This window comes from Ctenopharyngodon idella, chromosome 9 (genome assembly GCF_019924925.1).
Source record: "Ctenopharyngodon idella isolate HZGC_01 chromosome 9, HZGC01, whole genome shotgun sequence".
NCBI lineage: Eukaryota > Metazoa > Chordata > Actinopteri > Cypriniformes > Xenocyprididae > Ctenopharyngodon > Ctenopharyngodon idella.
Window position 1 is genome coordinate 627,223 of NC_067228.1, and position 12,289 is coordinate 639,511.

General features: G+C 35.7%; 1 protein-coding gene across 3 annotated transcripts in view; it reads left to right on the forward strand.

The window, feature by feature from the left end:
• Window positions 1-12,289, forward strand: part of frmpd4 (FERM and PDZ domain containing 4) — a 60,773-nt gene that overhangs the window by 21,817 nt on the left and 26,667 nt on the right. For 2 of the 3 annotated variants that reach the window (XM_051904957.1, XM_051904958.1), the window contains exon 2: window positions 6,321-6,440. In XM_051904957.1, coding sequence (XP_051760917.1) covers window positions 6,321-6,440 — 120 coding nt within the window. Of the gene's footprint in view, window positions 1-6,320; window positions 6,441-8,426; window positions 8,549-12,289 lie in introns of those variants that run through there. The other variant, XM_051904959.1, reaches the window with a different exon arrangement.

Below are 12,289 nucleotides of genomic sequence, written 5' to 3' on the forward strand. Positions count from 1 at the left end.
TTTCTACAGCATTGTTACAAATATATTCAAGTTTATTGTATTATTTATTAATACATTTTAGTAACTTCGTCAGGTGCTTTTTAATATTTTTGTTTTAATTTTATTTTAATGTTATTTTTTAGTCATTTTAAACTTAAACTTATAAATAAAATAATACAATAAAATTGCCAAGACAACAAATCTACAGCAATTTCACAAACATTCGTTTAAGTTAAAAAAAACAATTTCATCTAATATTTATAATTATTTTATTTCAGCTTTAATTCCATTACCAAAAATAAATTTTTCATAGTTTTAGATAACAATAACAACACTTTCATATATTGAATAACCTATGAACTATGTTTTGGATTGAATTAAATTATTTAATTATTTCCTCTTTTTATTTGCCACATGATGGACACAAAACCAAAACATCAGATTACTGATAACATATGAATGCATCTGGATAAAAACTCAAAAATCATTCAGATAGCCTAGCCAGTCTTCAGTGTCACATGATCCTTCAGAAATCATTCTGATATGATGATTTGATGCTCAAGAAACATTTATGATTATTATCAGTGTTGAAAACAGTTCATATTTTTGTGGAAACCGTCATACATTTTATTTTTCAGGATTCTTTTATGAATATAAAGTTCAAAAGTTCAGCATTTTTGAAATAGAATCTTTTGTAACATTATAAATGTCTTTACTGTCACTTTTGATCAATTTAAAAAAAAATAAAAGCATTAATTTCTTTCCAAAATATAAGTCTTATTGACCCCAGTCTTTTGAGCAGTATATACAGTATGTTGACTCCAACTTTAAAGCATGAATAATCCACGGTATTTGAACACTTGCTCTGCTTAGTGCACTTCATGAATTCTGCAGCCTGCGCTCCCTCACTAGTGTTGGCTGCGCGGCGGCACGGCCATCATTTATTGATGGCTCTTTGAGTGGCTTGTGTTTCTCTGTCCGGTACGGTTACTCCCTAAAAATCCCCATCGTGCTCCAAAGGAGCCGAGTTAAAGAAGGAACATCAATGAGAGAACCAAGTTAATGAAGGTGCTGTCGGGGAAAATGGAAGAGTGTTTTGTTAGTCCGTCTTACTGCTCTGAAGACCCGGCGTTTGACATTGTGAGTGAATTGTTCTGTTTACGTCTCTAAGGAGGAAACTGATTACTTTACCTGCGTATCTCTTGTGTTTGGTCTCAACCATAGGGCTTCATCAGGACTGTTTGTACGTGTTTTAATATTTGTGCTGTAAGCAGCACATACTTCCTTCTGCTTAAACAGAGTATTTGCAGGGAAGCACAGTATTGAAAACCTCGTCTGTGAGTCCAGTAATATGTTTAAAAGTGTTTTCTAAATATGTGACACGTTTGGAAGATTGTTTCCGCCACAGAATAAAAAAATAAAAATTGTAATTGGTCCACAAAAATCAGGGTTTAAACAACATGAGATTGTGTAAATGATTATAGAATGATAGAATGCTTGAACTTGGAATTCTAAGTTTATATCTCGCAATTCTGACTTTTTTTCTTGGAATTCCGAACAAAAAAAAAAAAAAAATACAAAATTGCGTGATGTAAACTTAGATTTCCAAACAAAAAAAGACAAAAAAAAAGTTTACATCTTGCAATTCTGACATTTTTTTGTTCAGAATTCTAAGTTTACATCTCAAAATTTTTACTTTTTTTGTTCGGAATTCTAAGTTTACATCTCAAAATTTTGACGTTTTTTGTTCGGAATTCTAAGTTTACATCTCACCGTTTTTAGCCTTTTTTTTTTTTTTTTTTGTTCGGAATTCTAAGTTTAAATCTCTCAATTTTGACTTTTTTTTTGTTCGGAATTCTAAGTTTAAATCTCTCAATTTTGACTTTTTTTTTGTTCGGAATTCTAAGTTTAAATCTCTCAATTTTGACTTTTTTTTTGTTCGGAATTCTAAGTTTACATCTCATCGTTTTTAGCTTTTTTTTTTTGTTCGGAATTCTAAGTTTAAATCTCTCAATTTTGACTTTTTTTTTGTTCGTAATTCTAAGTTTACATCTCATAATTTTGACGTTTTTTGTTCGGAATTCTAAGTTTATCATCGTTTTTTAATTTTGACGTTTTTTGTTCGGAATTCTAAGTTTACATCATCGTTTTTAGCTTCTTTTTTTTTGTTCGGAATTCTAAGTTTAAATCTCTCAATTTTGACTTTTTTTTTGTTCGGAATTCTAAGTTTACATCTCTCAATTTTGATTCTATAATCATTTAGAAAACCTCATGTTGTTCAAACTCTGATTTTTGTGGACCACAGAAATATAAAGCATAATGTCTTTTCTTTGCAAAGTAATAATAATTGTAATTATTATAACGGTAGTTCATACGACCTGTGCATGATGTTCCAAGTCTTCTGAAGTTGTACAATAGCTTTGTAGGAGAAGCAGGCCCTTTATAAAAAAAAAAAGGTCACACACCAGGTTTTTTAAATGAGAATTTGGAGGGAAAATGTGCTTAATTGTCATGAGAATAAAGTCACAGTGGAAAGATTTTAATGGTCCTAAAAATAGGCTTCACAGGGACTGCCGGTGTTCTTTAGTCGGCCTGTGTGATTTCTGCACCTGTAGAACTTACACTGAAACATCTACAATATTCTACACAAACCCAACACCTGCACACTCATTTAGTTAGTTTTATCTCATTATAGTTGTATATTGTTTTTGGCTGAATTGATGATGCTTTCAGCTCCAGTAAGTCTGTCGTGTTCTCAGCTCTAAAACGTTTTACTGTGTTTAAATCCATTCCAGAATTTGCTGTCTCTGCTTTTTTTGCTGCAAAATGACTTTACGTTCAGAGTAATGCTTTATAAAAGCAAGATGTTGCCACGATGTTTTAACATAAAGATTTCTGCAGATACAGAATAACATGACTTGTTAAGACAAGAGATGTCTGTACAGCTTATATGCTGTATAGACAAAAGTCTGGGGTCAGTAGGTTAATTTTTAAAGAAATGAATACCTTTATTCATCAAAGATGCATTAAATTGATCAAAAGTGACAGTAAAGACATTTATAATGTTACAAAAGATTCTATTTCAAATAAATGTTGAACTTTCTATTCATCAAAGAATCCTGAAAAATAAAATGTATGACGGTTTCCGCAAAAATATGACTGTTTTCAACGCTGATAATAATCATAAATGTTTCTTGAGCATCAAATCATCATATTAGAATGTTTTCTGAAGGATCATGTGACACTGAAGACTGGAGTAATGATGCTGAAAATTCAGGAATAAATTACACTTTACTATATATTCACATAGAAAACAGCTGATTTACATTGGAATAATATTTCACTGTTTTACTGTATGTTTGATCAAATAAATGCAGCCTTGGTGAGCAGAAGAGACTTCTAACTAGACTGAGAAATATGACTGCATAGGACTAGACTGAGAAAACAGGAAGGTGAATGTTCATTTATTATGGATCAGTTTGGGAGATTTCAGAGCTTTCTTGCATACGTAACAAACACAAACACAGTACAGTTCCTGCTTACAGGAGGTGCGTTTAAATAATGAATGCAAAGAACCTTGTTTTATGTCAGAAAACCTTCTAAAAGTGCATTTTGTCATTCATCCAGAGAGGAGATTCGGTCTACCAAAAGTTTTTCCCCTTCAACGTTTGCGTCAGTTTATGAAGACTTCTTTATGGCATTTCAAGCCTGGGAATTTTATTATTGTAATTCAGTTACTTGGTTTCATCTCTGACAGACTGAAGCTCATTTAAGATCATATTCCTGTCTGCATCCTGCTGTTTTTGTCTGATATCATTATATAAAATCGATTTTAAAAAATTACTTTCAGCTTTTTTTCTTTTTCAAAACTAGGCCTATGTGAATATTTAATATACTGCCCAGCCCTGTTCTGAACTTATCCATTTTTAAAAACAGCTTAAAATACGAGGCCAATGCTTTTATTCTAAGAAGTAGTTTTGCTTCAATGGATCATCATCTATATTTCCAGTAGTCTTTTCAAGTGGGTGTTTGGTTTCTGTAACTATTTGTGCTGCACTTTATTGTAAATGTAGGCCTTGAGCTCGTGAGTCACGGACTTTCAGTAATCTGGTGTATGATGTTGGTGCACGAACACGGCTTTGATCAAACGGCCCACTGGATATCAGGCTTTCTAAGGAATCTGCCGGCAGTTCAGCATAAGAGAGATTTCACGGCACTTAGTGTACAAGACTGAAGCATGACAATCTTGAGGCTTGCATGATTGCATTACATAATAAATGTAATTAAATCACTGGCACAAATGAAGTCCAGGCTGTTATCGGTTGATATTCTGCAGATTTAGTGAGGAGGAGAAAGACCTCCTACTGTAACACTCTACGGCTAATAACCCCATATATGTGCTGTTATATGTTCACAATTTCAAACTCAGAATAAAAAAGTAAAAAGCAATATAAGAAGTAGGGCTAATTTAAATCAATTTGTTTTTTTCCCCTTTATTTATTTATTTATTTAATTTTTTTACAATTTTACAATTTAAAATGCAAAGCTCCAGATTTGCAAAATCGAGTATTTCTGTAGGAAGTGAGTCCCTGTAACGTGAAATGATAAATCACTTTGGGGTATCATAATTTCTCTTTTCATAATAATGGAATTGAGTTGTATAATGACAGTTGAATAACTGAATTGTGCAGAATTAAATTTTTCATAATTGAACTGCAACATTGATATTGTTATTGAACTAAATTGAATCAACGCTGAACTGAATTGACCTGAATAATGACATTATCTTAAATTTCATCTGTAAAGCAGCTCTACAAAACAAAATGGTCATTATTCAGCTCAATTCTGTTCAGTGTTGATTCAGTTCAATAACTGTCGATGTTCAATTATGAAACAACTTCAATTTTAGATCTAACACAGCTCTGCAGTAATTTCATAATTGAACTTTGCAACATTGACATTATTGAACTGAACTGAATCAACATTAAACTGAATTAAGCTGTATAATGATAGCTGAACTACTGAATTGAGCTGAATTGAATTTTTCATAATTGATGAACTTTGCAACATTGATATTGTTATTGAGCTAAATTGAATCAACATTGAATGGAATTGACCTGAATAATGATATTATCTTAAATTTCATCTGTAAAGCAGCTCTTAAATGACAATGTCATTATTCAGCTCAGTTCAGTTCAATGTTGATTCAGTTCAATATCAGTGTTGATGTTCAATTATGAAACAGCCTCAATTTCAGATGTAAAGCAGCTCTGCAGTACTTTCATAATTGATGAACTTTGCAACATTGACACTGTTACTGAATCAACATTGAACTGAATTTAGCTGAATAATGACACGGTTTTCAATTTCAGCTGTAAATCAGCTCTTAAAAGACAATGATGTCATTATTTAGCTCAATTCAGTTCAATGTTGATTCAGTTCAATAAATGTCGATATTCAATTATGAAACGGCTTCAATTTCAGATCTAACACAGCTGTACAGTAGTTTCATAATTGAACTTTGCAACATTGACATGGTTATTGAACTGAACTGAATCATAATTAAACTGAATTAAGCTGTATAATGATAGCTGAACAACTGAATTGAGCTGAATTGAATTTTTCATAATTGATGAACTTTGCAACATTGATATTATTGAACTAAACTGAATCAAAACTGAACTGAATTGAGCTGAATAATGACATTATCTTAAATTTCTTCTGTAAAGCAGCTCTACAGAAGACAATAGTGTCATTATTCAGCTCAATTCAGTTCAATGTTGATTCAGTTCAATAACTGTTGATGTTCAATTATGAAACAAGTTCAATTTCAGATGTAAAGCAGCTCTACAGTAGTTTCATAATTTAACTTTGCAACATTGACATGGTTATTGAACTGAATCAACATTGAACTGAATTAAGCTGTATAATGATAGCTGAACAACTGAATTGAGCTGAATTGAATTTTTCATAATTGATGTACTTAGCAACATTGATAGTTATTGAACTGAACTGAATCAACATTGAACTGAATTTAGCTGAATGACAATTTCTTCTGTAAAGCAGCTCTATAGAAGACAATCAGCTCAATTCAGTTCAATGTTGATTCAGTTCAGTTCAATAACTGTCAGTGTTCAATTATGAAACAAGTTCAATTTCAGTTGTAAAGCAGCTCTACAGTAGTTTCATAATTGAACTTTGCAACGTTTAACAGTTATTTACACGTTTATTTCTGTGAAGCTGCTTTGAAACAATCTGAAGTGACCTGATGTAAAGTGTCGCTGGATTGAATCTTGACCATGACACCATCTCTAAATGTTTCTCTTGTGTTTTCCTTGTAGCCACAGGACCAAACCCTCCAGCTGTCCGCCGTCGGCCCCCGGGAGTTGGGCTCCCACACAGGGGCCCCCCAATGGCTGGGAGATGGCGTCCTCTAGAGAGGCCCGCGACTGCTACGCCAAGTAAGTGTGTTGTGCATTCAGCGTTCCTCTCATTGCAGATGTTCACAAAGCTTCAGTTTGACTGAACCCGGGACGTTCCCTCCCGAATACTGATTCTGTCCTCGCCGCACTGCACTCAGAGCAGCCTAAGACTGAACACATGTGAGTGTGAGAGCGACAGCGGCTTTCGTCTGCTTAAAGCTGGAGCGAAGCTTCTCTCGCCGCTGACAGGGTGAACGCAGCACATTTGCATGCCGAAACGTGCGTCAGCCTTCTGAAGTGACAAACAGACACTAATACTGCTTTTCCTTTACACTACTGGTGTGAGAGGAATCAGATCTGAGGATGAAGAAGAACTTCAGAGCAACATGCGAGGCCACACGCTTTGGCTTTTTTCTGTTTCTGTTCGCTGATACGATATATCGCGATACTGAACATTCGAAATATTGTAAATAATTCTTTATTTATACATTATTTCGATTTTTAGAATACATTTTTATTGCATGATGTGGTGTCAAAGATTGCACTTACAGAACAGCAGAAATGCTGCCATAAACAAAGCCGGCTGTGCCTCAACGGTATTTAAGTGTTTCAAACAGACATTCAGATTTTGTATTCGCTAGTTGTTCATCACAGCACCAAATACTCAAAGACTTAAAGGATTAGTTCACTTCAGAATTCAAATTTCCTGATAATTTACTCATTCCCATGTCATCCAAGATGTTTGTCTTTCTTCAGTCGTAAAAGAAATGAAGGTTTTTGAGGAAAACATTCCAGGATTTTTCTCCATATAGTGGACTTCACTGGGGTTCAACGGGTTGAAGGTCCAAATGTCAGTTTCAGTGCAGCTTCAAAGAGCTCTACATGATCCCAGACGAGGAATAAGAGTCTTATCTAGAGAAACCATCGGACATTTTCTAAAAAAATAAACATTATATACTTTTTAACCACAAATGCTCGTCTTGCACTGCTCTGTGATGCGCCACGCATTACGTAATCACGTTGGAAAGATCACGCGTGACGTAGGCTCCAGTGTTTACAAAGTGAACATGCAAAGTCAAATGGCCTTTACTAAAAAGGTAATACAACGATGTCGGACAGTTTTGAAGTTGAAGTTGTTTTTCACCCTACCGCGGTACTTCCACCTACGTCACGCGTGACCTTTCCGACATGATTACGTAATGCGTGGAGCATCACAGAGCAGTGCAAGACGAGCATTTGTGGTTAAAAAGTGTATAATTTTTTTATTTTTTTTAGAAAATGTCCGATGGTTTCTCTAGATAAGACTCTTATTCCTCGTCTGGGATCATGTAGAGCTCTTTGAAGCTGCACTGAAACTGACATTTGGACCTTCAACCCGTTGAACCCCAGTGAAGTCCACTATATGGAGAAAAATCCTGGAATGTTTTCCTCAAAAACCTTCATTTCTTGTTGACTGAAGAAAGAAAGACATGAACATCTTGGATGACATGGGGGTGAGTAAATTATCAGGACATTTTAATTCTGAACTGAACTAATCCTTTAAGTTTTGTCTTAATTCCTAACCGTAATTAAAGTTTCAGCAATTATTGCGATATGAAAATTTGATACCGTCACATGCCTAATTGATGGAAACAGTTTCTTTGAAAATAGCGTAGAATTTTCACGTAAATTTCACAGACAATTAAGAAAAACAGCAAGTAATGCAATGAAATAGTAGAAAGGCTGAAATATTTTCTAGTAAATCTTCGAAAAATAATTTTTCACAGTGTACTATATTAAGGGTCGCATTTGTTTTTGTAAATTGCTGCTCTGTGTGGACGTCTTTGCTGTTAAGGTCTGACAGGTTAGTGTGATCCTGATCCATATAATCATTTTAGAACATTATCTTTGTGTTCTGGTCTCCTCCCTCGCTTCTCGGCTCCTCGCGTTGCTGTTCATGGTGACTGTGAAAGCGTCTTGTTGTTGTTTATTTCTAATTATCCAGCAGAGGGAGGGGTTTGTCACACTTGGGTTGCGGGGTTTCGTCCAGGGCCACTTATGTAAGAATGAAACACAACCTTCTGCACATCAGATGCAGGACACCGCGAGCAGGAAGCTTCCCGTTGGGTCTGTCTTCTTCCTTGGCCGAGATGCAGCTTCATCCTCGGGTGTGTAATAATTTGTGCTTTCGCGTCGTTATGAAAGTGTTTTCTTCAGTCAGACCATCACAGTTTATGAAATATTCTCCTCGGATATGCCAGATCTGTGTTTGTTTGCTGCAGCATGTGATGCTTCCAGGAGATTCAGGGGCTGCCGGACGGGTGCGGTGAGGATCTTAGGGTGGCACACTGTAAAGGGCACTAGCAGGGCTGAATCTGATGGTATACTCTGGTTGAGATTCATTTCTGAGGTCTATTAATGTCAGTCAATCATTGCGTCTTCTTAAATAAAGTTAAAGAACATAATATTTTCAGATTCCTTGTTACATCTGAAATTGGTTGTTTGTCGTGTGTTTTAAAGCATTATACTTTCTAAAGGTGTTCAATGAATAGATGAGTATTGTAACTGGGTTATAATGCATTATAAGGTGCATAATTCAAAATACTTCATAATGCATTATTAATAAAGGTTTTAAGTAACCCAGTTTTCCACTGTTAAGTATGTTTTGCTTTCCTTTCTCACACTCGTGCTGTGATTGGATGCTGTCTCCTAGTCTTAAAATAGAAGCAACATCTTCAAAATAAAGAAAATGAAAGAACTCCGCTGCTCAGCACAACTGTTAACCGCTCGGGGCTTTTAGGGATGTGATATCTGAATCTCTCGCTCTGTAGCCGAGTCGCAGTGGACGTGACGCCGGAAGGCTTCGTTGTGCAACACGAGTGAATTATGAAGAGAAGATGAAGCTGAACTCTGTGTATGTTGGTCTGAGCCGTGAATCCAGCATGCGACACTGAGCGGTGAATAATCTGCAGTCAGTCGGTGCGAGTCTGTCCTGACAGACAGCGTGTGGGTGAGCTGAGGATTCGTATGACCGGCTTTTGTGTCACGTGGCTTCAGATCACAGCAGCCGCAACATGCAGGGTTTTTGAAACATGCGATTGAGTGTTAAGCGTGTGATTTATTAGTCTCCTTATAGCTGGATATTTGGCATTAAATCTGGACCTCATTGAGTGCATTAGTGCCGCCCACTTTTTCAGCAGCGCTGGTTCCGAGAGTATTTTTTTCCATTCATTTCTCTCATAGGGATTTAAAAAAGGTCTTGGTTAAAGCGTTTTAAGCCGTGAACCAAAGCAGCCAGCTATGAGGAGAATCACAACACTACACTCTAAAAATGCTGGGTTAACAACAACACAAGTGTTGGGTTGAACATGGATAAACCCAGCAGCTGGGTTGTTTTAACACAGACATTGGGTTGTTTTAACACAGCGATTGGGTTGTTTTAGCCCAGCGATTGGGTTGTTTTAACACAGCGATTGGGTTGTTTTAGCCCAGCGATTGGGTTGTTTTAACACAGCGATTGGGTTGTTTTAGCCCAGAGATTGGGTTGTTTTAACACAGCGATTGGGTTGTTTTAGCCCAGAGATTGGGTTGTTTTAGCCCAGAGATTGGGTTGTTTTAACACAGCGATTGGGTTGTTTTAGCCCAGCGATTGGGTTGTTTTAGCCCAGCGATTGGGTTGTTTTAGCCCAGAGATTGGGTTGTTTTAGCCCAGCGATTGGGTTGTTTTAACACAAAGATTGGGTTGTTTTAGCCCAGAGATTGGGTTGTTTTAACCCAGCGATTGGGTTGTTTTAGCCCAGCCATTGGGTTAAATGTTTGCCCAACCTGCTGGGTAGTTTCATTTAACTCAACTATTTGTTTAAAATAAAATTACTGTATTTCTTGCTTAAAATGAACCCAAAATATGTTGGAAATTAACATTTATTAATATATTTAATAAATAATAAACATTTATTAAATTGCTTATTAATAAATGTTCACCTTTTGATTATTATTGTTGCCTCTAGTAATTATGTGTCTGATTTTTAATTTCCAACATATTTTAGGTTCATTTTAAGACAGACATACAGTCATTTTTAAACAATAGTTGAGTTAAATGAAACTACCCAGCACATTGGGCAAACATTTAACCCAACATTTAACTTGGGTTGTTTTTAACCCAGCATATATTTTTTTTAGAGTGTACAAACTTTGATTTGAAGCGGTTTCAGTGAGGGGAAAGAACTACAATCCCATGAAGCATTGCGAGCAGCATAATTAAATTTTTAAAAAAAGTTTATTGCAAAATATACATATATATTTATATACACACACAAACATTTCAGTATTTTGAGAACATAGGGAGATCGACTCGATTACGTCATTTGTGGTGCTTCATGGGAGTGGGCGAAGCTAATGAGATCTTTTAATGCGTTTTGCTTGTTTCGACTCTCTGATTGGTGGAATTTTCTGTAAAGCATCATGGGTAATGTAGTTTTTCACCACAAATTCTGCTGTTAAACACAATTATTTTAAAAATAAGCTGAAATAATGCGAGCTGACAGCTTCAACAGAAGCAAATACCATCGATTAACAACCTCATAGCTCACAGTAGGGCTGACTTTAAAGGTTATTATCGTTAAAAATCAGAAGAGACTGTCTGACTTGGTTACAATTATTTTTCAAAGTGGAAAAGCAAACTATGTTTTACAAGAAAATACTGTTTCAGTCTTTATACTTCAATGTTTTACTTGCCATTTCTTTGTAATTATTTGTGAAATTTACTAGCAATTTATTAGTGAAAATGTTTCCAACTAAATCCTACACCGTTATTTTTTCCCCTCAGTGTATAAGCCGACCGGCCACAGTTTTTGCCTGCTGTGTAGGTTTGTGGTTTTGTGAAATTGTTAATTGCACAGAATAAGCCCTGCTTAATTCACAGATATGCCAAATACGCCGTTCTGCTCATCAAAATCTAGTTGCTGATCCTGGACCTTGTTTCGAGTGTTTTGTAGCTAAAGAGAGATCTGATCTTGGCCAGCTGGATCAGCGCCTCCTTTAAATCCTGCAATCCTTCTCTATTAGTGCAGCGGAGCATTTATAATTAGAGTATAGAGAGAAATTAGAGCGCTTGCATAGTCTTTAAGTAGGACATTTTTCAAACCCTGTTCGAGTCTTGAAAATGAAAATGAAATGTCTGCACATTGGGTTTCTGCTATCATTTCACACACTTCCAATCAAATAAACAGACCACAGTTTACATAAGAGACACACGGGCTGCGTTCCAAAACCTACTAGACGGCCTACGCATGCTCACGCTCACTACACAAACTACACAACGGATTTTTATTTCATAGATGCATTTCTATGTACTTTTTACATGTTCTGCTTAGGCTTTAGTTTGTAATTATAGTTAATCAATCAGTTGAGAATTATTAATGTCTAAAATAGTTTTTGCATGACACTGTTTACTTTCTGCTGCACAATCATCAATGTCGATTGCATATATCATATTTTCTGGAAAATTAAATGGCATGAATAGATGCATTTAGTCATTTTATTTTAGAGTTTTGTGTTGTTATCTTGGCTCTAACTAACACTAACTGCATTGAAATCAATTATGCATCAAGTTTCCCGTGTCTGTCGGTGTAATGCACAGGGCTGCTGTCTGTGCAGAGCGCTTTAAATGAGGTTTTATTTGAGTTAAGGTGCTGGTTATGTAGGTGATAGACCTCTCAAAGAGCGATGAGAGCTTCTCCCAGTCGCCTCACCTGGTTAATTTGATTGGTCAGGTAAGATGAGAGGCTGTAATGGCTCAGATGAGAGTCCATTAACCAGAAGCATTTAGCTTTTGACCGGAATAATTCCCGTAACCAAATAAAAGCACAATTATCAACCTCTCACGCTGGATCAGATTTGCTCCCTGCTGG